This window comes from Nerophis lumbriciformis, linkage group LG37, assembly GCF_033978685.3.
Source record: "Nerophis lumbriciformis linkage group LG37, RoL_Nlum_v2.1, whole genome shotgun sequence".
Taxonomy (NCBI): domain Eukaryota; kingdom Metazoa; phylum Chordata; class Actinopteri; order Syngnathiformes; family Syngnathidae; genus Nerophis; species Nerophis lumbriciformis.
In genome coordinates, this window is record NC_084584.2 from 20261028 (window position 1) to 20288654 (window position 27627).

At 37.8% G+C, this 27627-nt stretch overlaps 1 protein-coding gene across 1 annotated transcript; it reads right to left on the reverse strand.

Moving 5' to 3' along the window:
• s100s (S100 calcium binding protein S) lies at positions 1–27409 on the reverse strand. Its single transcript, XM_061930844.1, has 3 exons — positions 27343–27409; positions 13911–14064; positions 1–180 (listed from the first exon to the last, which is right to left on the reverse strand). The coding sequence occupies exons 2-3, from the start codon at positions 14061–14063 to the stop codon at positions 1–3; spliced, it is 333 nt and encodes a 110-aa protein (XP_061786828.1). The 5' UTR covers position 14064; positions 27343–27409.
• Positions 27410–27627: the final 218 nt, after the last annotated feature.

Here is a 27627-nt window from a genome sequence, read left to right on the forward strand (position 1 = left end):
CTACTGCGCCGCCTCGCTGCCCTTGGGCTTGTCGTCCGTCTTGAACTCCAGGAAGAAGTCGTTGCAGGCCACCGTCAAGGCGCCCATCAGGATGATGAACTCGGTGAAGTCCACCTCGCCGTCGTTGTTGGCGTCCAAGTCGTTCATGACCTTCTCCACCGCCTCGTTATCTTTGGAGTTCTGTCAAGCAGGAAGCGTTACGAGTTAAGAATGTGGCCCTCGTGTGTGTGTGTGTGTGTGTGTGTGTGTGTGTGTGTGTGTGTGTGTGTGTGTGTGTGTGTGCAGGCCTGTCTGTACTTGTGAGTTGCAGCATACACGAGCACATACCTTCACTTGTGTGTCAAATAACCACACCAGCGATATCAAACTCATTTTCATTGAGGGCCTCATCGCAAATATGGCTGCCCTTAGAGGCCAAATTGTAACAATAAGCAAAACAGGAATATTCATGTATGAGGATTCACTTCATGATATTATTACACAACTGCCTATGCATTTGATAATCTTTTTTATTTTATTTTTTTTAGAGATGTCCGATAATATCAGCCGATAAATGCGTTAAAATGTAATATCGGAAATTATCGGTATCGTTTTTTTTATCGGTATCGTTTTTTTTGTTTTTTTAAATTTTTTTTTAAATTAAATCAACATAAAAAAAACACAAGATACACTTACAATTAGTGCACCAACCCAAAAAAACTCCCTCCCCCCATTTACACTCATTCACACTCATTCACACAAAAGGGTTGTTTCTTTCTGATATTAATATTCTGGTTCCTACATTATATGTCAATTTATATCAATACAGTCTGCAAGGGATACAGTCCGTAAGCACACATGATTGTGAGTGCTGCTGGTCCACTAATAGTACTAACCTTTAACAGTTAATTTTACTAATTTTCATTAATTACTAGTTTCTATGTAACTGTTTTTACATTGTTTTACTTTCTTTTTTATTCAAGAATTTTTTTTAAATTTATTTATCTTATTTTATTTTATGATTTTTTTTAAAAAGTACCTTATATTCACCATACGTGGTTGTCCAAATTAGGCATAAAAATGTGTTAATTCCACAACTGTATATATCAGTTGATATCGGTATCGGTAATTAAAGAGTTGGACAATATCGGAATATCGGATATCGGCAAAAAGCCATTATCGGACATCCCTAATTTTTTTTAGTTTATTTTTTTATGTATGTCAAAATGAAATCTGCAGACTGGCAGCTCAGTGGCCAAATTTTATTGTAGAATTTAAGATGTTTTTTTTTTTTTTTTTTTTTTTTTTTTACAGCATATCACTCTAAATGAAAAAATTATACCACTGTTTTTGAGGGGCCAGTTTTTTCTTTCTTTTTTTTACCTAAAACCTGTTGTCATTATTGCAATGTGCAATTCAATCGAACTTGTTATCATAAGTGAAGTGAATTATATTTATATAGTGCTTTTCTCTAGTGACTCAAAGCGCTTTTACATAGTGAAACCCAATATCTAAGTTACATTTAAACCAGTGTGGGTCGCACTGGGAGCAGGTGGGTAAAGTGTCTTGCCCGAGGACACGACGGCCGTGACTAGGATGGTGGAAGCGGGGATCGAACTTGGAACCCTCAAGTTGCTGGCACGGCCACTCTACCAACCGAGCTATACCGCCCCAATAATAACAGTTGATACACACTTCTGACATGGGTGGCAGTAGTTTGCCACAAGTACGTGTATCAATCATATTTATTTAGATTTTAACAAAAAAAATGTATGTATGATAATGATGATATAATATTCATGACGAAACTAACAGTTCATTCTTATTACAGATTGTAACTACTTTTCCAACCTAAATACATACAAATTTAATTTATAAACATTAAAAAAAATATTATCACAGAATCATACATAGGTCAAGCAGATACTAGGGTATTTATTTATATTGTAAGAAAAGAAAAAAAGTAATCATAATAATACAGTATAATATTTGTTACATTATTAGATAATATTGAACAAAAATATGTGCAGTTGCATGCTTTATATGTATTTTTTTCTGTCAAAACGGAAAGCGCAAATACATTTAGTAAAAAAAAAGATTAATTATTTTATTGATGCATATTTTTCCCAGACTTTCACAGGCCATATAAAATGATGTAGCGGGCCAGATTTGGCCCCCGGGCCTTGAGTTTGGCACCTGTGATCTCCACACTTGAGTGAAAAGTGTCACACACGCACACACACATATAGGCATGCACACACGCACACACACATACACACACACGCATGGCTTGTCAAAGACCTTCTATAACAGAGCGCTCTTCTCTTCATAGGGCTGTTAAGATAATGCTAGTCGAAGATCCTCTGTATTGGAGGAGCTCTCTGTTGTTTTAGGGGCCTGCAAAAATCATAGTCAAAGACCCTTAGTTGGAGTAATAAAAAAAAACCACTGGTCGAATATTTACTATATATCTGCTGTTTTTGAGGACCGGCTGCAGGAATGCTAGCCAAAGATAATTTCTATAACAGAAGCGCTCTGCTGTTTATAAAAATCACATGGAGAGAGAGAAAAAACAAGTCAAAGATCCACTCTATGACAGAAACACACTGCTGTTTTTGAGGACCGACTAGAAACATGCCAGCCAAATATTCTTTCTATGACAGGAGCGCTCTGCTGTTTTTAGAAATCACACGGAGACACCCAAAAAAAACCCCAAAAAACCCCACTCTTAAAAGATCCACTCAATGACAGAAGAACTCTTCTGTTTTTGAGAACCAAGTGTAAAAATGCCGGACAAAGATCCTTTCGGTGATATGAGTGCTATGCTCTTTTTATAAATTGGAAAGCCAGACAAAAATAAAGACTAGAAACAAGACCCACCCCATGACAGGAGCACTCTGCTGTTTTTGAGGACCGACTGCAAAAAATGCTAGCATAAGATCATTTCTATGATAGGAGTGCTCTGCTGTTTTTAGAAATCACACGGAGAGAGAAAAACACAAGTCAAAGATCCTCTTTATGACAGAACCATGCTGCTGTTTTTGAGAACCGGCTGCAAATATGCTGGCCAAAGATTCTTTCTATGACAGGACCGCTCGGCTGTTTTTAGAAATCACATGGAGACATCCAAAAACACGAGTAAAAGATCCACTCAATGACAGGAGAACGCTGCTGTTTTTGAGAACCAACTGCAAAAATGTTTGACAAAGATCCTTTCGGTGATGGGAGAACTTAGCTGTATTTATAAATCACATGTAGAGACAAAAAAAAGACACGAAAAAAAAGATCCGCCCCATGACAGGAGAACTCTGCTGTTTTTGAGAACCAATTGCAAGTATTCTTTCTGTGATAGGAGCGCTCTGCTGTTTTTTCACATTAAATGGAGAGAGAGAAAAGTCACTAGCCAAAGATCTAGCCAAAGATAGCAACATTCTGCTGTTTTTGAGGACCAATTTCAAAAATGCTAATCATAGATCTGCATGACATTAGCAATCTGCATATTTTAGGAATCAGTTTGAGAGAAGAACATGAACCAAATAGCCTCTTTTTTACAAGACTACACTGCTGTTTTTAAGGATCTACTGCACTCTGTCGATATCAGGAATCAGTCACACACAAAAAACACACTTGTCAAAGATCCACTCCATGATAGGAGAACTCTGCTGTTTTTAAGGATCTACTTAAATTATTATATCATATTGATATTGAATAATATTTTAATCAAATATATATTTTTAGGACAGGAGCACTCTGCTGTTTTTGAGGACAGATTGTAAACACGCAAGTCAAAGATAATTTTATGACGGGAGCACTCTGCTGTTTTTAGAAATCACATGGAGAAAAAAATATAACATTAGTCAAAGATCCACTCCATGACAGGAGCATTTTGCTGTTTTTGATGACCAACTACTCCGTTGTTTTCAAAATCACATGGAGAGAGAGACAAAAAAGACCAGTCAAAGATCCTTTAAATACATCAAAATAAATTGCATGACTAATCTATGTGTGTGTAAATGATGAATGCATACATTTTTTTATATTAATCACGAGTTAACTCGTTAATTTAATTTTTAATTTAATTTTGACAGCCATAATTTTTTTATACTAATATTAATTAATGCCCACAACTGCATGGTATGGTGCAGTAGTACATAGAACAGAAATAGGAGCACTGTTCTATTTTGAGGAATCAGTTGTAGAAAAAAAAATTACGAGCCAAATATCCTTTATATGACAGGAGCACGCTGCTGTTTTATAAGTAACTACTACAAAAATGCTGTTTTTAGAAATCAGTTGAAAACATAAATATTCTGTAAAGATCCTTTGAATTAGTCAAATATCCTCTATTTTACAGGAGCAATTCGCTGTTTTTAGGAACCTACAAAAAAACAAAACAAAAAAAACCCCTACTACTCAATAATCCTCTATTTGACAGGAGCGCTTTGCTGTTTTTAAGCAGCTACTCCAAAAATGTTGGCCTAAGACCCTTTTCATGACAGGAGCCTCTCTGCTATTTTTAAGGATCTACTAAAAAAATGCTAGTCAAAGATCTTCTCTACGATTGCACACGCAAAATAAAGATCATTTTATATGACACAAGCTGTACGCTGTTTTTAGGCATTGAATTCTAAAACACACACCTGTAAACACTTGTAAAGAGCATCTGAATGACAGCTGTTTCAACAACCGACTGCAACAACCCTACAGTCAAAGAACATTTTTATGACAGGTGTGTTCTGCTGTTTTTAGGAACCTACAAAAAACAAACAAAAAAACTACTAATCAAAGATCCATTTGATAGGAGCGCTTTACTGTTTTTAAGAAGCTACTCCAAAAATGCTTGTCAAAAATTCTATCTACGATAGCACACACAAAATAATGATCTTTTTATATGACAAGAGCTGTAAGCTGGGTAATGTTTGCTGTGGTCTGGAACAACATGGCACACAAACAATTATCAGAAATGCAGCCATTATTGCACCCATCCATCCATTTCCCACTGCTCGTCCGTTTTTAGGAATTTAATTAAAAAACACACAACTGTAAACACTTGTAAAGATCCTCTGAATGACAGCTGTTATTAACAATCGACTGCAACAACCTTACAGTCAACGATCATTTTTACGACGAGGGGGCTCTGCTGTTTTTAGGAACCTACGAAAAAAAAAATACTAGTCAAAGATCCATTTGACAGAAGTGCATTGCTGTTTTTAAGAAGCTACTCCAAAAATGTTAGCCAAAGACCCTTTTTAATGACAGGAGACACTCTGCTGTTTTTAAGGATCTACTAAAAATGCTGGTCAAAAATCTTATCTATGATAGCCCACACAAAATAATGATCTTAACGTTTGCTGTGGTCTGGAACAACATGGCACACAAACAATTATCAGGAATGCAGCCAATATTGCACCCATCCATCCATTTCCCACCGCTTGTCCGTTTTTAGGAATTTAATTAAAAAACACACACCTGTAAACACTTGTAAAGATCCTCTGAATGACAGCTGTTATTAACAATCGACTGCAACAACCTTACAGTCAACGATCATTTTTACGACAGGGGAGCTCTGCTGTTTTTAGGAACCTACGGAAAAAAAACTACTAGTCAAAGATCCATTTGACAGGAGCGCATTGCTGTTTTTAAGAAGCTACTCCAAAAATGTTAGCCAAAGACAATTTTTAATGACAGGAGCCACTCTGCTGTTTTTAAGGATCTACTAAAAAATGCTGGTCAAAAATCTTATCTATTATAGCACACACAAAATAATGATCTTAACGTTTGCTGTGGTCTGGAACAACATGGCACACAAACAATTATCAGGAATGCAGCCAATATTGCACCCATCCATCCATTTCCCACCGCTTGTCCGTTTTTAGGAATTTAATTCAAAAACACACACCTGTAAACACTTGTAAAGATCCTCTGAATGACAGCTGTTATTAACAATCGACTGCAACAACCTTACAGTCAACGATCATTTTTGCGACAGGGGAGCTCTGCTGTTTTTAGGAACCTACGAAAAAAAAAATACTAGCCAAAGATCCATTTGACAGAAGTGCATTGCTGTTTTTAAGAAGCTACTCCAAAAATGTTAGCCAAAGACCCTTTTTAATGACAGGAGCCACTCTGCTGTTTTTAGGGATCTATTAAAAAATGCTGGTCAAAAATCTTATCTATGATAGCACACACAAAATAATGATCTTAACGTTTGCTGTGGTCTGGAACAACATGGCACCCAAACAATTATCAGGAATGCAGCCAATATTGCACCCATCCATCCATTTCCCACCGCTCGTCCGTTTTTAGGAATTTAATTAAAAAACACACACCTGTAAACACTTGTAAAGATCCTCTGAATGACAGCTGTTATTAACAATCGACTGCAACAACCTTACAGTCAACGATCATTTTTACGACAGGGGAGCTCTGCTGTTTTTAGGAACCTACGGAAAAAAAACTACTAGTCAAAGATCCATTTGACAGAAGTGCATTGCTGTTTTTAAGAAGCTACTCCAAAAATGTTAGCCAAAGACGCTTTTTAATGACAGGAGCCACTCTGCTGTTTTTAGGGATCTACTAAAAAATGCTGGTCAAAAATCTTATCTATGATAGCACACACAAAATAATGATCTTAACGTTTGCTGTGGTCTGGAACAACATGGCATACAAACAATTATCAGAAATGCAGCCATTATTGCACCCATCCATCCATTTCCCACCGCTCGTCCATTTTTAGGAATTTAATTAAAAAACACACACCTGCAAACACTTGTAAAGATCCTCTGAATGACAGCTGTTATTAACAATCGACTGCAACAACCTTACAGTCAACGATCATTTTTACGACAGGGGAGCTCTGCTGTTTTTAGGAACCTACGAAAAAAAAATACTAGTCAAAGATCCATTTGACAGGAGCCCATTGCTGTTTTTAAGAAGCTACTCTAAAAATGTTAGCCGAAATCCCTTTTTAATGACAGGAGCCGCTCTGCTGCTTTTAAGGATCTACTAAAAATACTGGTCAAAAATCTTATCTATGATAGCCCACACAAAATAATGATCTTAACGTTTGCTGTGGTCTGGAACAACATGGCACACAAACAATTATCAGAAATGCAGCCAATATTGCACCCATCCATCCATTTCCCACCGCTTGTCCGTTTTTAGGAATTTAATTAAAAAACACACACTTGTAAACACTTGTAAAGATCCTCTGAATGACAGCTGTTATTAACAATCGACTGCAACAACCTTACAGTCAACGATCATTTTTACGACAGGGGAGCTCTGCTGTTTTTAGGAACCTACGAAAAAAAAATACTAGTCAAAGATCCATTTGACAGGAGCCCATTGCTGTTTTTAAGAAGCTACTCCAAAAATGCTGGTCAAAAATCCTATCTATGATAGCACACACAAAATAATGATCTTTTTATATGACAAGAGCTGTAAGCTGGGTAACGTTTGCTGTGGTCTGGAACAACATGGCACACAAACAATTATCAGAAATGCAGCCATTATTGCACCCATCCATCCATTTCCCACCGCTTGTCCGTTTTTAGGAATTTAGTTTCAAAAGCACACACCGGTAAAGATCCTCTGAATGACAGCTGTTTTTAACAATCGACTGCAACAACCTTACAGTCATTTTTACGACAGGGGTGCTCTACTGTTTTTAAAAGAAAGATCCTCCATATGCCAGGAGCGTTTATTCTGTTTTGACACTGGTGTGGCTTTTGAAAAATATCTGCATTCGTCCGTTCCTGCTTGAAGGGTTCTATTTTCCGACAGTCTTTAAACGTGTCGTGAGACTCATGACAGAGGATACCATACGTTTTGTGTACAAGCCGAGACAACTGTGGTGGCTCGTTTTAATAAAGTCATTGTTGATCGACCACCTCCTCGTCATCCTTTCAACATCCACGAAAAAAAAACAAAAAAACAACAGAAATGTGTTACTTCAGCGGGGAAGTCAGTAAAACAAGGACAATTTCCGGAAGTCTTCCGCAGAGTAAGAGTTGCCAAGTGTGAGCATGCGTGTGAGAAGCAAACCTTTCCCAGCATGCATTGTCTCTTTTGACAATGTTATCATGCATCTTTAATTTGTTATTTTCTACAGAACAGGTTTATTAGTTTAAAATTGTGTCGTTTTTAATCATGTACAATGCAATTGTTGCTATTTTTGGTGATAACAGGACACCCAATGCATCCTGTTGTTAGTGTTTCTCAAATAGTGGGGCGGTGAGGTGTCAGGAGGGGCCTGAGAGGGAAGGGACTTGCAATATTAGCGTCTTTTTTTAAATTCTTCAGCGATACACAAGCCTCCAGAGACAATTGTTGAAGTTTGGGTTTGGAACCCCTCAAATGTGAAGTGTGGAGTGAATTATATTTATATAGCGCTTTTCTCTAGTGAATCAAAGCGCTTTACATAGTGAAACCCATTATCTATAAAACCCAAAACCAGTGAAGTTGGCACATTGTGTAAATCGTAAATAAAAACAGAATACAATGATTTGCAATTCGCATTTTTACCACTGTGTTACATGGCCTTTCCTTTTAACAACACTCAATAAACGTTTGGGAACTGAGGAGACCAATTTTTGAAGCTTTTCAGGTGGAATTCTCTCCCATTCCTGCTTGATGTACAGTTTAAGTTGTTCAAGTTGTGGTATTTTACGCTTCATAATGCGCCACACATTTTCAATGGGAGACAGGTCTGGACTACAGGCAGGCCAGTCTAGTACCCAAATTATTTTACTACGAAGCCAGGCTGTTGTAACACGTGCAGAATGTGGCTTGGCATTGTCTTGCTGAAATAAGCAGCGGCGTCCATGAAAAAGACGTTGCTTGGATGGCAACATATGTTGCTCCAAAACCTGTATGTACCTTTCAGTATTAATGGTGCCTTCACAGATGTGTAAGTTACCCATGCTCTGGGCACTAATACAACCCCATACCATCACAGATGCTGGCTTTTGAACTTTGCGCCTATAACAATTCGGATGGTTCTTTTCCTCTTTGGTCCGAGTGACACGACGTCCACAGTTTACAAAAACAATTTGAAATGTGGACTCGTCAGACCACAGAACACTTTTCCACTTTGCATCAGTCCATCTTAGATGAGCTCGGGCCCAGCGAAGCGTTTCTGGGTGTTGTTGATAAATGGCTTTCGCTTTGCATAGTAGAGTTTAAACTTGCACTTAGGAACTGTAGTTACTGACAGTGGTTTTCTGATGTGTTCCAGAGCCCATGTGGTGATATCCTTTTCACACCGATGTCAGTTTTTGATGGAGTAGCGCCTGAGGGATCGAAGGTCACAGGCCTTGCCGCTAACGTGCAGTGATTTCTCCAGATTCTCTGAACCTTTTGATGATATTACGGACCGCAGATGGGGAAATCCCTAAATTCTTTGCAATAGCTCGTTGAGAAATGTTGTTCTTAAACTGTTCGACAATTTGCTCACGTATTTGTTCACAAAGTGGTGACTCTCGGCCCATCCTTGTTGGTGAATGACTGAGCATTTCATGGAAGCTGCTTTTATACCCAATCATGGCACCCACCTGTTCCCAATGAGCCTGTTCACTTGTGGGATGTTCCAAATAAGTGTTTGATGAGCATTTCTCAACTTTCTCTGTCTTGTTTGCCACTTGTGCCAGCTTTTTTGAAATATGTTCCAAATTAGCTAATATTTGCAAAGAATAACAACGTTTCTCAGTTCGAACATTAAATATCTTGTCTTTGCAGTCTATTCAATTGAATTTAGGTTGAAAAGGATTTGCAAATCATTGTATTCTGTTTTTGCCAACTTCACTGGTTTTGGGTTTTGTAAGTTACATTTAAACCAGTGTGGGTGGCAATGGGAGCAAGTGGGTAAAGTGTCTTGCCCAAGGACACAATGACAGTGACTAGGATGGCATAAGTGGGGATCGAACCTAGAACCCTCAAGTTGCTGGCTCGGCCGCTCTACCAACCGAACCATGCTCAACCGGACTGGACACGCTTTCAAAAATTGGTTTTTGCGCATGTCAAGGCCTTCAAACTGCGATCGAAGTGGGAGAATAATAATAAACGAAACAATTTCAACAGGGCTGTCACGGCTTATTGCTGCTCGAGCCTAAAATATTGTCAGGTTCTTAATAGAATTTAAATTCAGGGTGTGTGTGAACATTTATTTGTCTCCGAGACAAGGCATGACATAAAATAATTGAGAACCACAGATCTGCGTGGAGGGCATAGTACACAGACTTTGATCCTGTACTTGAGTTATTAAAGGTATATTTATTACATTCAAGTCTTTTTTATTCAACCAGAAATTCCCAAATGTTTTGTAATTATCGTTAGACCAGTACTTCTTATATAATGGAGCGCACCGGTATATAAGCTGCACCCATTAAATGTTTGTTTTCCATACATTAGCCGCAATGGACTATAAGCCGCAGATACATACGTTGCGAAATGAGTTATTTACACAGAAATATTTTGTAAATGTTTATTTACATACCTTAGTTGATGCCTGTAACACGGCAGTAAAACGGCTGATCAAACAAAACAGAAGTTGTTGTCATGGACCCACTAGCTGCAAAAGCTAGCTCTCCAATAGGCTATACAGACTCAATAACTCCACGGAGATGTTTTGAATTTACTGAGGAATTTGTGAAACTGAAACAACACATAAAATATGCCATTGTAAGTTAATAATACTAACACAGACACAGGTAAATGCGTTCGCGTATTAGAGAATGCTAACAACGCTCGCGTGCTCACATTAAGATAGCAAATATGCATGAAAACACTCCCACAGACATCACGCATGGGACGGTTCAGTAAGTATAATCAGTTTTAGTTATATTGTAAAACTTACAAACGTTGCTTGGAGTGCCGAATGAAGAATCCATACGAGTAGGAACGCTATGAATGGCTAGAAAACAAATGGGGTAGTATAGCTCGGTTGGTAGAGCGACCGTGCCAGCAACTTCAGGGTTGCAGGTTCGATCCCCGCCTCCACCATTCTAGTCACTGCCGTTGTGTCCTTGGGCAAGACACTTTACCCACCTGCTCCCAGTGCCACCCACACTGGTTTAAATGTAACTTAGATATTGGCTTTCACTATGTAAAGCGCTTTGAGTCACTTGAGAAAAGCGCTATATAAATATAATTCACTTCACTTCTTTTTTCCGGTCAAAAGCCCTAAATAGAAGGACACTTCAGCACCTGCATTGAGCAAACTCATCCAAAAGATGGCGCAGTAGCACAAACAATGACTCACCTTTTCAGTGTGTTTGCTTGCTTTAAAAAAAAAAAAAAAACTATATGCAAAATGGCCAACAGAGAAGAAAAATCCATAAATTAGCCACACCAGTTTATAAGCTGCAGGATTCAAAGTGTAGGAAAAAAGTAGCGAATTATAGTCCGAAAACTTACGGTAAATAAATATTATCAGGTTCCCAATTGTATTTTATTTAGTGGGGTGCGAAAAAAAAATGATGTCCCCAAGGTGGAGTGACAAAAAATGATTGAGAAGCGCTGTATTAATTCCACTGCGACTTCCAAAGATGTTTGTATGACATAAGATGTATGTTGGGTGATTGCTGGAGGAAGTTGGGGTTTTTTATTGCTGAAATTTGACACACACACACACACACACACACACACACACACACACACACACACACACATTCTGGTATTTATTACATTCTTGAGACCTTCGAATAATGCCTACCTCTTTAGGACCACCCTTTCTAGATATATAAAGATTTGTATTTACAACATTAATAATATATACATATGTGGAGGGGAGCGTGGTCGGCGCACTGGCTGCAGGAGCGGGATGGGCCAGGGCCGGCTTTGGAACACAGCTGACAGGTGATTAGATTGCCCAGCTGGGGCTAGTTGTCTAATCACCTGTTGTCTTTATGAGTAGCGGCCGGGAGGAGCAGGAGAAGAGAGGGCGTGGTGATCAGCAGAACCCGCTAGGAGGCAACCTCCACAACATACTATGCAAATATAAAAAAGCTTGTTGTGAAAATTGAGTTGGAATTTCACAAGAAAAAGGTCACAATTTCACAAGAAAAACTTAGAATTTTGGCAGTATTGTAATAAAAGTCACAATTTTAGTCAACGCAAGTCAAAATTTTACAAGAAAAACTGAACATTTGTGCAATATTATGATAAAAGTTGGAATTTTACTCAATACAAATTTACAAGAAAAGCTTAAAATGTTGGCAATTTTATGAAAAGAGTCGTCATTTTACTCAATAAGAGTCACAGTTTTATAAAAAAAACTCAAAATGTTGGCAATATTATTAGAGATGTCCGATAATGTTTTTTTTGCCGATATCCGATATTCCGATATTGTCCAACTCTTAATTACCGATTCCGATATCAACCGATACCGATATATACAGTCGTGGAATTAACACATTATTTTGCCTAATTTTGTTGTGATGCCCCGCTGGATGCATTAAACAATGTAACAAGGTTTTCCAAAATAAATCAACTCAAGTTATGGAAAAAAATGCCAACCTGGCACTGCCATATTTATTATTGAAGTCACAAAGTGCATTATTTTTTTTAACATGCCTCAAAACAGCAGCTTGGAATTTGGGACACGCTCTCCCTGAGAGAGCATGAGGAGGTTGAGGTGGGCGGGGTTGGGGGGCAGGGTTTTGTGTAGGGGGTAGCGGGGGGGAGGGGGGTGTATATTGTAGCGTCCCGGAAGAGTTAGTGCTGCAAGGGGTTCTGGGTATTTGTTCTGTTGTGTTTATGTTGTGTTACGGTGCGGATGTTCTCCCGAAATGTGTTTGTCATTCTTGTTTGGTGTGGGTTCACAGTGTGGCGCATATTTGTAACAGTGTTAAAGTTGTTTATACGGCCACCCTCAGTGTGACCTGTATGGCTGTTGACCAAGTATGCCTTGCATTCACTGGTGTGTTTGAAAAGCCGTAGATATTATGTGACTGGGCCGGCATGCAAAGGCAGTGCCTTTAAGGTTTATTGGCGCTCTGTACTTCTCCCTACGGCCATGTACGCAGCTGCGTTTTAAAAAGTCATACATTTTACTTTTTGAAACCGACACCGATAATTTTGAAACCGATAACGATAATTTCCGATATTACATTTTAAAGCATTTATCGGCCGATAATATCGGCAGTCGATATTATAGTACATCCCTAAATATTATAATAATAATCGGAATTTTACTTGGCAAAATTATGACAAAAGTCATAATTTTACTCAAAACAGTTCACTATTTTACAAGAACAAAAAAAATTGGCAATATTGTGATAAAAGTCAGAATTTTATATGACAAATGTCACCATTTTACATAAAAAAGTAATAATTTTACGAGAAAATATTGCAATATTGCAGAAACAGAAAGAATATGAGACATTGTTCCCAATTTTATAAGAAAAAAGTTGACACATTGTGAGAAACAGATTGCTTGTAGTAAAAAAAAAAAGTGTTCGTTTTTTTTTTGTTTGTAATCAATTTGTAATCTTTATTATTTACTTCAAGTTATCACAGTATGTCTCTATATACATATTTATTTATTTTTTTAATTAATTTTGGCCAAAGGGGGCGCATTTGAATTTCTTACACACACTTATGTTATTACATATGTTGGCCAGAGGGGGAGCCCTTCAAATGTTTACACACACTTGTTATTTCAAATGTTGACCAGAGGGGGAGCACTTTTAAAACCGACACACAGTCGATTTGAAAAATCCCTCCTTTTTGGGACCGCCATAATTTTGATAGATTTCACCACCACGGGTGCAAATGAGACATCCTCTATTTTCCGTATTGGGACCAGGATTTCGGTCCGAACTTGTTCACCGGTCCTCATATGGAAGGTACTTTTCCTTGTTGATGTCTCAAGAAGGGTAGAAATACAAAAACACACACACACACACATAGAGACACAGACACACACTTACCCCTAAGTAACTCCCCAGCTCCTCCAGCAGCAGCTCCTTCAGCTCCCCCCGGCTGAGCGTGTACTTGTCGCCTTCCTTCCCCGAGTACTTGTGGAAGGTTTTGATCAACATCTGCATGGCGCTTTCCAGGTTGGAAGTGGGCTCCTTGGACATTCTGCAGAAAGGGGTCAAAAGGTCAGAGTCGGCCTGCAAATGCCCGCTCCGGCCGACCCCTCCCTCGCTCCGTCCCTCCCACCCCCCGGCTTGCATGTGGGCGCTCACATAAGCCGGTGAGGAGGCGGAGGAGGAGGAGAAGGCAGAAGCCACCATATTGGTTCATAATAGGGAGGTTGGGTTAGCGTGGAAAGATGCATGGCTGCTTTTTTTTTTTGAGGGTGGGCGGGGTCTTTTTTAAGCAATCTTACACACATTGTGTCAGGCATCGTGGCGTGGCTGCTGCTGCTGCTGCGCTGAGGCGGGAGGGGACTGTGCACAGACACATACGAGTCAATCAGTCTCACAAAGTCAGAAAACAAAGTATATGTACAGTACAAGTCATATATACGACCAGAACAAAAATGTTTGGGCATTTTGGACAACAATTATAAACACAGCAACAAATTGAGGAACAATGGAGTGCAGTACTTGGCTACAACCAGCAGAGACACTGTTGATTCTGTCGAATCTCGCTTTTGCATGAAAAGTAAGAATCAGTCATTATAAATCAAACATCTTCATAACTAGAGTATAAAAAACGGTGGTAAAACTTTAGTATGGGGAACATATTCACCATTAATTAGTTGCGTATTAAAGTACAAAATACCATATTTTTCGGAGTATAAGTCGCACCTGCCGAAAATGCATAATAAAGAAGGAAAAAAACATATATAAGTCGCATTTTTTGGGGAAATTTATTTGATAAAACCCAACACCAAGAATAGACATTTGAAAGGCAATTTAAAATAAATAAAGAATAGTGAACAACAGGCTGAATAAGTGTACATTATATGAGGCATAAATAACCAACTGAGAAAGTGCCTGGTATGTTAACGTAACATATTATGGTAAGAGTCATTCAAATAACTATAACATATAGAACATGCTATACGTTTACCAAACACTCTGTCACTCCTAATCGCTAAATCCCATGAAATCTTATACGTCTAGTCTCTTACGTGAATGAGCTAAATAATATTATTTGATATTTTACGGTAATGTGTTAATAATTTCACACATAAGTCGCTCCTGAGTATAAGTCGCACCCCCGGCCAAACTATGAAAAAAACTGCGACTTATAGTCCGAAAAATACGGTACTTAATTTAGAGTTATTTGGACACTAGGGGAACATATAAGGGTTAGGGTTAGGGTTGGGGTTACTAATAAGCAATAATGCTGACGTTATTGAGGGAAGACTCTTAGTTAATGGCTTACTGGTTGTATAATAAGGCCATGCAGAATAAGGCATTAATAAGTACTTCATAATGACTAATTAAGAGCCAATATGTTACTAATTTGCATGTTAATAAGCAACTAATTAATGGTGAATATGTGTTCCCCATACTAAAGTGTTACCAAAACTGTTTATGACCTTCTAAATACGTTTTTCAGCATGACATGAAACACACTTCTTTGATCCAATACAGACTAGATGTCAAAGTCAAGGCTGGATATTTGATTAGTATTAGAACCGGCCCGCAGGCCACAGCCGCTTGCTGCTGTTTTGCACGCACCAATACTCCATCAGTGTTGGTGCTAGGAAATTTCAAAATGACATCAAGTCATAAAAATGGGGTCTAATGGTAAATTTTTGGGGTGCCACTTTTTTGTAAGCGTTTTGAAAACAAATGATAAATGTATGCATTATCTTGTTGTATCTCACATTTTTTATTGTGTTTTGGAAAAAGATTGTCATAAACGTTACTTAATTCATAAAAAAAAAATAATGCAAAAGAAAACACATTTTTATGGGTAAATGTATTCAGTTATAAACATTCATTCACTTTCTTCTTTCCTTCATGGATCTAAACTTTCCCGCAGCTGGTAGTTTTTTTCTATATTTTTATTGTAATATTTTCAGAATGTGTTTGTTCTACTTTTGGCCAAAGTAAGACAAAGAAAACAATCTGAAGTTGTCTTTGTTTTTTAGTTTTAATGCCATGATTTTAATAGTCTGGCCCGCGTGTGCACAGATTTTCCTCCATGTGGCCCTGAGCTAAAATTCAGTTTGACAATACGGTAATGCTGCCTGAGGCTGAGCCAATCAGTGGCCATGATACTGAACAGCACACTCTGATTGGTTTGGTCTCCTCAAGTGGCCATAACTACTTTGCTGTCATGATGAATAAGTCTTGTGAGGTGTTGAGTGTGCTAAAGCCCTCAAACAGGTTTTAGTTAGCAGAATGATGATATTTTATACAAACCCCGTTTCCATATGAGTTGGGAAATTGTGTTAGATGTAAATATAAACGGAATACAATGATTTGCAAATCCTTTTCAACCCATATTCAATTTAATGCACTACAAAGATAAGATATTTGATGTTCAAACTCATAAACTTTATTTTTTTTGGCAAATAATAATTCACTTAGATTTTCATGGCTGCAACACGTGCCAAAGTAGCTGGGAAAGGGCATGTTCATCACTGTGTTACATGGCCTTTCCTTTTAACAACACTCAGTAAACGCTTGGGAACTGAGGAGACACGTTTTTTAAGCTTCTCAGGTGGAATTCTTTCCCATTCTTGCTTGATGTACAGCTTAAGTTGTTCAACAGTTCGGGGGTCTCCGTTGTGGTATTTTAGGCCTCATAATGCGCCTCACATTTTCAATGGGAGACAGGTCTGGACTACAGGCAGGCCAGTCTAGTACTCGCACTCTTTTACTATGAAGCCACGTTGATGTAACACGTGGCTTGGCATTGTCTTGCTGAAATAAGCAGGGGCGTCCATGGTAACGTTGCTTGGATGGCAACATATGTTGCTCCAGAACCTGTATGTGCCTTTCAGCATTAATGGCGCCTTCACAGATGTGTAAGTTACCTTGGGCATTAATACACCGCCATACCATCACAGATGCTGGCTTTTCAACTTTGCGCCTATAACAATCCGGATGGTTCTTTTCCTCTTTGGTCCGGAGGACACGACGTCCACAGTTTCCAAAAACAATTTGAAATGTGGACTCGTCAGACCACAGAACACTTTTCCACTTTGTATCAGTCCATCCTAGATCAGCTTAGGCCCAGCAAAGCCGACGGCGTTTTTGGGTGTTGTTAATAAACGGTTTTCGCCTTGCATAGAAGAGTTTTAACTTGCACTTACAAATATAGCGACCAACTGTAGTTACTGACAGTGGGTTTCTGAAGTGTTCCTGAGCCCATGTGGTGATATCCTTTACACACTGATGTCACTTGTTGATGCAGTACAGCCTGAGGGATCGAAGATCACGGGCTTAGCTGCTTACGTGCAGTGATTTCTCCAGATTCTCTGAACCCTTTGATGATATTACGGACCGTAGATGGTGAAATCCCTAAATTCCTTGCAATAGCTGGTTGAGAAAGGTTTTTCTTAAACTGTTCAACAATTTGCTCACGCATTTGTTGACAAAGTGGTGACCCTCGCCCCATCCTTGTTTGTGAATGACTGAGCATTTCATGGAATCTACTTTTATACCCAATCATGGCGCCCACCGGTTCCCTATTTGCCTGTTCACCTGTGGGATGTTCCAAATAAGTGTTTGATGAGCATTCCTCAACTTTATCAGTATTTATTGCCACCTTTCCCAACTTCTTTGTCACATGTTGCTGGCATCATATTCTAAAGTTAATGATTATTTGCAAAAAAAAAAAAGTTTATCAGTTTGAACATCAAATATGTTGTCTTTGTAGCATATTCAACTGAATATGGGTTGAAAATGATTTGCAAATCATTGTATTCCGTTTATATTTACATCCAACACAATTTCCCAACTCATATGGAAACGGGGCTTGTATTTTACATATTTGAATGATTGGCAACACTAAATTGGCCCTAGTGTGTGAATGTGAGTGTGAATGTTGTCTGTCTGTCTGTGTTGAACCTGTGATGAGGTGGCGACTTTTAGTTTGAGCTTTTTAGTTAATTCCACCATTTTTATGCTTTAAAATAATGAATTCAGGGCAAAATTGTCCAGAATATGCTACAAAAAAAAAAAAATATATATATATATATATATAGCAAAACCACAAGTGTGATGTACACAATTGGTTAAGAACATTCATTAAAAAAACCAACAATTAATAATTTTTTTTCTAAGTATTTTGAATTTTCTTAACTCCTGTTTTTCCCAATAGGCGATGCCCTGACAATCCCTGTATCCTGCAACATGTGCCTCTAATTATCCAAAATGGACACCGGCAGTGAAACACAAACCTCGCCTGGTAATTCCGAAAACTAAGAGGCCAAGTAACCCGAGGTGCTTGGTGATATGACGCCCTCCACACTCACTTAGTCACTCAAAATCCTCTTCAAATGATCGAGCGCAGGGGTGTCCAAAGTGCGGGGCCAGAACTAGGATTTGACATATACCGAGGTCAAAAATTGGCTTTCCAAGAGAAGCTTTGAAAGGCTGAAATCAAGGGTATCCCAGCACCGTATAAATAATGTCCTGTGGTTAGGGATGAACCCGGTTTTCCCGGTTGTTCGATAAGAAAAGAACCGAGTCCTCGGACTCGAATCCCTTTTTGAGAACCGGTACCCGTTATCGAGACCACTATAGTAAAGAAAAAGAGTTGGTTCTTTATTCGAATCCCTGGGAACGAATCCCGTCCCGACCAGAAATGCCCCGTAGGACATCACAAGAAATGACGTCACGTAGCTCAGTCATTTGTCACGGTTGGGTGCTGCGGTTCGTTCTCCCGGGGCGCAAAACTGACGGCTCCGGACGAAAGCATGCAGGTAGGAGATGATTTATTTCTCATAAATCATACACATTACAACAAACAGGAATGAAACAAAAGGAAAGCGTGCCGTTCGCACGAGAAGCTAAAGCAAAAACTTACTTAGCACAGGAATACTAGAAGCTAAGGTAACTTTAGCACAGGAATCATGCGCTCGAAAACCAGAATGCCAACGTAACTGTTGCAAATGCAAACAATGAAGCCACGACGAGTGACCGGAAAAGGCAGGCTTAAATAGAGTCTCTGATGAGCAACAGGTGCGCGTACAAGGCAGGTGAAAATCATAAGTAGCCATGGTGACTAAAACAAACCCCCGAAGTGCACAAAACCACTAAGTAAGTCCAAAACTAAGAGAACATAACTAAACAAAAGATGATCCGACAAATATATACATCATTTACTGACCTTTTTATAGTAAAATATCTGTGAATTAGTATACACAACAGTTTTGTAATATGTAATTAAACAATTCAGTCATTATTAATATACTGAGATGAAGAATATCTTATTTTCAGTAAGGTTGAAAGTATTTCTCATAATTCTTCTTCTTTGTACTTTGTAAGCACTATTCATTTGAACAACCTCTTAAACTGGATCATATCAGTACAATGTTTAACTTCTTTACTTTAATCCATTCCATCATTTAATTCCACATCATTTTAGCTGTTTGCAATTTTACAAAATCATCGAACTTTAATATTTTTGACTCAATAAATAAAGTGTTTGCATGTTCTCTATATCCAACATTATGTATCAGTCTAATTGATCTTTTTTGTAACACGGTTAACGAATGTAGCGCACATTTGTAGTTATTTCCCTACATTTCTGCACAATAACTGAGATAAGGTAATACTATAGTAGCGAGCAGTAGAGAATGTGAAGTGATTTGTTAAACCAAATATTGTGTGTTTTTTTCCATATACAACAACCTATCTCGATAAGAGAATCGATAAGGAATCGGTTCGATAAGAGGATTCGATAATAGGCTTGAACTCGACAATTTCTTATCAAACATCATCCCTACCTGTGGTGTCCCTCAGGGCTCGATCCTTGGACCAATCTGATTTTCATTGTACGTTTGTACGTCCTGTCCATGCAACACATTTAAAAATCATGCAGTACAGCCCAAAAGTTTGGACACACCTTCTCATTCGATGCGTTGTCTTTTTTTTCATGACTATTCACATTGTAGATTGTCACTGAAGGCATCAAAACTATGAATTAACACATTTATGTACTTAAGAAAAAAATAAAATAAAATAAAATGGAAATAATTGAAAACATGTTTTATATTCTAGTGTCTTCAAAATAGCCACCCTTTGCTCTGATTACTGCTTTGCACACTCTTGGCATTCTCTCCATGAGCTTCAAGAGGTAGTCATCGGAAATGGTGATTAGTGGAATTTCTTGCTTTATCAATGGGGTTGGCACCATCAGTTGTGTTGTGAATGAGAAGGTGTGTCCTAACTTTTAGCCTGCACTGTATACTACATCATATCATCTTTATGCAGATAATATAGACATCTATGTCCCTCTGAAAAGGAAAAGTGACACAAGTTTAAAATCACTTTTAAATTGTCTTGAGGACATAAAATATATATTGTATATATGATATAAACATATAATATAATATATCAGTATATATCCTATACTGTACATATATTATGTAAATATTACGTATATGTGTTATTGCTTTTAGTCTATTTTATACCTGCATTGTCCTTTCCATCTTTTCCATCATTTGTAACTGAGCTACTGTGTGGAACAATTTCCCTTGTGGATCATTAACGTTTGTCTAAGTCTAAGTCTAAGTCTAAAAGCATGGTTGGTGGTAAACTTTCTAAATTTAAATGATAACAAGAAGGAAGTAATTTTATTTGACTCAAAAGTAAAGCAGAATGCTCCCCCCAGTGACCTGGACCCCCTGATGCCTTATTTTAAAGCCACGGTCACGAATCTTGGTTTTAAGTTTGACAATGATTCGAAACTGGAACATTAACTTTATTGTACAATCCAGTTTTTTTTTATCATGTAAGACTTTTAGCAAATATGTTATCAGTTTTATCTTTTAACGACTTTGAGCGGGTAATCCATGCTTTCATTTAATCACCTTTGGACTACTGCAACTACCTCTAGGCCTCAATCGCTCGATTGCAGTTAGTCCAAAATGCTGCTGCTCGCCTTTTAACTGGCACTGAAAAACATGAATTTTTTTTAGCATCTTTTCACTGGTTCCCTCTTCATTTTACAATTCATTTCGACATTTTATTGTTTGCTTTGAAATGTTTTTAACGGATTAGCGCCACAATATTTGTCAGACCTTTTAAAAATGTACACCTGAGTCTCTGAGGTTAGCTGATCAGTTTCTTCTTGTCGTCCCAAAGAGACGATTAAAACCCAGAGGGGGTCGTGGATTTTCTGCTGTGGCTCCAAAACTTTGGAACGATATCCCTCTTGCTATTCGGACGGCTCCTTCTTTAAAGACTTTTAAATCCCGTCTTAAAACAAACTCCTTGGCTTTTAAACCAGCATGCGAGTTGTGTGATTTTAGTCTATTTGATTCTCTTTTATGTATTTTATGTATTCATTCTCTTTTTAGTTCAATGTTTTTTTGTTTAGAATTGACTCTCCTTAGTTTTATTCTGCTTCTAAAAGGTGTATTTTAACTCCACTATCACTTTGTGAAACCTGTATTGTTTTGTATGTTTTGTTTGTATGTGCTATATACCGTATTTTTCGGAGTATAAGTCGCACCGGAGTATAAGTCGCAGCTGCCGAAAATGCATAATAAAGAAGGAAAAAACATATATAAGTCGCACTGAAGCCCGGCCAAACTATGAAAAAAACTGCGACTTATAGTCCGAAAAATACGTTAAATAAAAAACTAAAGTTTTCATTGAGGTAGAACTATCCCGTGTTATATGATCTAGTGTTTTTCAATCTTTTTTGAGCCAAGGCAAATTTTTTGCATTGAAAAAATCCGGTGGCACACCACCAGCAGAAATCATTAAAAAAAAACGAAACTCAGTTGACAGTAAAAAGTTGTTGTCGCAATTGTTGGATATGACTTTAAACCATAACCAACCAAGCATCACTTTAGCTCTTGTCTCAAAGTAGGTGTACTGTCACGAGCTGTCACATCACGCCGTGACTTATTTGGAGTTTTTTGCTGTTTTCCTGTGTGTAGTGTTTTAGTTCTTGTCTTGCGCTCCTATTTTGGTGGCTTTTTCCCTTTTTTTTGGGTATTTTCCTGTAGCAGTTTCATGTCTTCCTTTGAGCGATATTTCCTTTTGTTTTAGCAATCAAGAATATTTCAGTTGTTTTTATCCTTCTTTGTGGGGATATTGTTGATTGTCATGTCATGTTCGGATGTACATTGTGGACGCCGTCTTTGCTCCACAGTAAGTCTTTGCTGTTGTCCAGCATTCTGTTTTTGTTTACTTTGTAGCCAGTTTAGTTTTAATTTCGTTCTGCATAGCCTTCTCTAAGCTTCAATGCCTTTTCTTAGGGGCACTCACCTTTTGTTTATTTTTGGTTTAAGCATTAGTCACCTTTTTACCTGCACACTGCCTCCCGCTGTTTCCGACATCTACAAAGCAATTAGATACAGGCTGCCACCTACTGATATGGAAGAGTATTACACGGTTACTCGGCCGAGCTTTAGACAGCACAGACACTCAACAACAACACATCATTTGCATACTATAATTACTGGTTTGCAAAAAATATTTTTAACCCAAATAGGTGAAATTAGATAATCTCCCACGGCACACCAGACTGTATCTCACGGCAACGTGGTTGAAAAACACTGATCTAGCATCTTTGACAATCTGCATGATTTTGAAACAGTCCACTTTTTTATCAATATGCCGAAGTTCAGCATATTGACATTATTAAAATGTGGTTTGAAACCAAACCAAAATTTCTACCACGGCCAGGGTTCGAATCCGTAATATTGTGTTTGCACTAATGACGTCCACCACGGAAGTGCACACCGAACATTTGCATTTATATTCTAATCAGTGACAGAGCATGACGTGGCCAGAAATACATTTGGGATAAAAATTGTATATGAAGCGCCTTGTCATTCAATAATTTATATTTTAATGCGCTTCTTCACGCAAAACACGTGTTCTGCACGTAGAGCGAGGCGGCACCTGACTGACATGACAAAGGTATTATAACGTCAGCATTTCACATCAATTCATACTTGCCAACCTTGAGACCTCCGATTTCGGGAGGTGGGGGGTGGGGGTGGGGGGGCGTGGTCGGGGGTGGGACTGGGGCGTGGTTGTGGTTAAGAGGGGAGGTGTATATTGACAGCTAGAATTCACCAAGTCAAGAATTTCATACATATATATATATATATATATATATATATATATATATATATATATATATATATATATATATATATATATATATATATATATATATATGTATATATATATGTATATATATATATGTATATATATATATATATATATATATATATATATATATATATATATATATATATATATATATATATATATATATATATATATATATATATCTATATCCTGAAAATATGCAAACAAAACTGTGTTTAGATAAGTGATACTTCAAACTTGTATAAATAAATCTTAAGGAATATAACATAACTTGGCTTCTGAGAGCTTCCAAATGTAATGAAATAAATGCTAAAGTTGTTGATAAACAAGCAATTATTTTAATAATTAAATATGGTCATTTTAAATGAATTATTATGATCATTTAAAATAAACTATGTCATATATGTTTATTTTAATGTATAATGCTATGGCTGGATGTAATAAGGAGTCAGAAAAAATACAAATAAAAATACAATTAATTTTTATGTTTTTAGCAAAATATAGTAAAAATGTATTTAGTTTTTTTTTAAATTAATAAATATATTTATTTTTAGGTAAGATAAACATAATAATACAATTTATCTCTAGTCTGGATGATTTAGTTCTTGTCACCCTGTTGTCCTCCCGTCATAAAAAAAAGGCTGTCCTCAATCGGGTCCGCATGGAGCTGGAGGGGGCGTGGCCTCCAGCTCCGGCTGAAAATCGGGAGATTTTCGGGAGAATATTTGTCCGGGAGGTTTTCGGGAGAGGCGCTGAATTGCGGGAGTCTCCCGGGAAAATTCGGGAGGGTTGGCAAGTATGCATCAATTCCATTCATGTGAAAGCAACATTTGTGACGTCAATACGATTTAATGTTAATGTTATGTTGACAGCACATTTCTTAGTGGATACTGTCTAAAGTAAAAGTAGACTTCATTGCGTTACGTTGTTGGAGTGACCAAAGATCATATATGAGAGAAGATGATGATTTGTGTTGTACAGCGCACACAACGTCCTACACAAATTATATTTGCAGTCAGTTATATCGTCTTCTTTTTGTCACTTCAAAAAGATACAGAGGCCTCGGTGTCCTTAATGGTAGCTACGGCCATGCCCACGGGGATATTTGTGGCTCATTTTTGATTGACCCGTGTCACTTTCTAAAGACATAATAAACATCACACAAAAAACAAAGACAACATGAAAAAAGATGGGACCTAAAAAAACTAAATGGCCAAAGACCTGTGTGCCTCACTATATATGTTCTTTGATGATTTCCCTGTGTGTGGTGAATAGTTATAGGTCTAGTAAGGTGTTGAGTGTGCTAAAGCCCTCAAACAGGATTTAGTTGGTGGAATGATGATATTTTATATTTTATATATTTGAATGAGGGTTTGCGTGTTACCGACTGTCACTATAGAGACACTCATTTCCCCCTACGTTTATGGCTTCATATGGTCCAACCTGTGGTGTTTTGTTATGTTGTTGACATACAGCACACAAACATAATATGTACTATCTTTTCTGGGCTATATTAAAGCACAATCTAGACAACAGGACCTACTTTGGGAGGCGCTGTTTTGTTGTTGTAATGGTGTGTCTGGAATGATCCAAATGCATGAAAATGCATATTGCAGGAAGTTTTTTTCCATAGGAAATATACCAAAAACTAATGCCAGCAGACACCAAAACAAATCAGTTAAATTGGTTGTAATCATTCAGTAGCTATAAAATTATAAAATTATATTGCTGTTTAGACAATATGTGTATTATTTTTCATTTATGACAGTCCAAATATGTTAACAGGCACACAGACGGAATATTCTTTCTCACTGCCATTTGTTCAGAACTGTGCCAGTTTGCCCAAACATTTAAAACACACTACAATTAGAGTGGGGTTTCATAGAACTGTGCGAGAAATTTCAAGTCAATTTGACTCATGTGGTGTGTTTGCCCCCCCAAAAAAAGAAAAGCACAAGCAACATGTTGGAGTGGATGTTGTGACAAATTTACCCCCTAATTTGACCAATCACCCTAACATAAGTGAGAAATTCCAAGTCAATCCGACTTATGTGGCGTATTATCAGAAAAATAAGCGCCCAGGTAACACAGTAAAGGTGTATTTTGTGACTAATTTTCCCTCTTTTGTGCAAGAATTGGCATACCCAAATACAAAACAGTCATGTGGAAAATGCATGAAAATGCATAATGCAGGAAGTTTTTTTTCCCCATAGGTAATATACGAAAAACTAATGCCAACAGACACCAAAACAAATCAATTGGTTTTAATCATTCAGTAGCTATACAATTCTAAAATTATATTGCTGATTAGACAATATGTATATCATTTTTGATTTATGACAGTCCCAATATGTTGATAGGCACACAGACAGAATATTCTTTCTCACTGCCATTTGTTCAGAACTGTGCCCGATTGCGCAAGCATTTAAAACACACTACTATTAGAGTAGGGTTTCATAGTACTGTGCGAGAAAGTTCAAGTCAATTTGACTCATGTGGTGTGTTTGCCCCCAAAAATAAGAAAAGCACAAGCAACATGTTGGAGTGGATGTTGTGACAAATGTACCCCCTAATTTGACCAATCACCCTAACATAAGTGAGAAATTTCAAGTCAATCCGACTTATGTGGCGTATTATCAGAAAAATAAGCGCCCAGGTAACACAGGAGAGGTGTATTTTGTGACTAATTTTCCCTCTTTTGTGCAAGAATTGGCATACCCAAATACAAAACAGTCATGTGGAAAATGCATGAAAATGCATAATGCAGGAAGTTTTTTCCCAATAGGTAATATACGAAAAACTAATGCCAGCAGACACCAAAACAAATCAATTGGTTTTAATAATTCAGTAGCTATAAAATTATAAAATTATATTGCTGATTAGACAATATGTGTATTATTTGTGATTTATGACAGTCCAAATATGTTAACAGGCACACAGACTGAATATTCTTTCTCACTGCCATTTGTTCAGAACTGTGCCAGTTTGCCCAAACATTTAAAACACACTACAATTAGAGTGGGGTTTCATAGAACTGTGCGAGAAATTTCAAGTCAATTTGACTCATGTGGTGTGTTTGCCCCCCCAAAAAAGAAAAGCACAAGCAACATGTTGGAGTGGATATTGTGACAAATTTACCCCCTAATTTGACCAATCACCCTAACATAAGTGAGAAATTTCAAGTCAATCCGACTTATGTGGCGTATTATCAGAAAAATAAGCGCCCAGGTAACACAGTAGAGGTGTATTTTGTGACTAATTTTCCCTCTTTTGTGCAAGAATTGGCATACCCAAATACAAAACAGTCATGTGGAAAATGCATGAAAATGCATAATGCAGGAAGTTTTTTTTCCCATAGGTAATATACGAAAAACTAATGCCAGCAGACACCAAAACAAATCAATTGGTTTTAATCATTCAGTAGCTATAAAATTATAAAATAATATTGCTGATTAGACACTATGTGTATTATTTTTTATTTATGACAGTCCAAATATTTTAACAGGCACACAGACGGAATATTCTTTCTCACTGCCATTTGTTCAGAACTGTGCCAGTTTGCGCAAACATTTAAAACGTGCCAAATAAAGACGCAGAACAGCGGCCGCAGAATAGTTTCAATCTTGATTCATCACTAAATGATTATATTTGCATTAATCAGCACATATTTTGCATACGTTAAACGAGAACCGCTCTATTTTGCTCATTTAAGAGGCGCAGTCCTAGTAGGTCAGCTTTGCGTGCACTGTCAAGTGTTTCAAGTGTATCACCTGTTTTAAAACACGCAAACCTTTAATGGATCAAGCCTGTAATGTACAACATGTATTTAATTGGCCCCTACAGCCTTTAAAAAATGTTGTATAAAGTTTGGACACCCGCTTGTCTTCACTGCTTGAGTATTGTAGTTTGACAAACAGCAGAGACAAAAGAAGGGATAAGTGGAACACCAATGGGGGGGCATAGGGTGTCATCTTCTGTCAGTGACAGACAGTACAATAGGAACGCCATGGAAACCAGCATGTTTGCAGTCATACAATAGCCACTGGGATAATAATGCAGAAATAGTAGCTGTTTTACACAACTACTTATTCTGACACAGCAGATAGAAGACTTTGTCGGATAGAAGAGACTGTGATGCCCTCCTTACCTGAGTGCTGATGGAAGGCCTCCTGTGTCTTGGATGAGGTGCAGAGGAAGAGAGCGTCAAGGCAGAGATGGATGAAGAAAGACTTTACCACTGGTTTAAATATCACCTCAGCCTCCTCCTCCTCCTCAACACCCCCAAACTCCTTCACCCACCCTGTCCCTTCTTGCTCACATGGGATTATCTGTCTGTGTATAATTTTAACATCAGGGCGCCCCAGCGGGTTTATGCAACTTCTCTACAGCATTGATCACCCGCTGCACATGAAAGGCTGACATTTTGTCTGAC

What these genes read in the sequence shown, in the direction of transcription:
- s100s (XM_061930844.1), bottom strand. Translation starts at nt 14,063, where the DNA reads ATGTCCAAGGAGCCCACTTCCAACCTGGAAAGCGCCATGCAGATGTTG. An exon ending in AGCTGGGGAGTTACTTAGGG is followed by an intron (nt 181 to 13,910) that starts GTAAGTGTGTGT and finishes CCTGCTTGACAG; the next exon opens with AACTCCAAAGATAACGAGGC.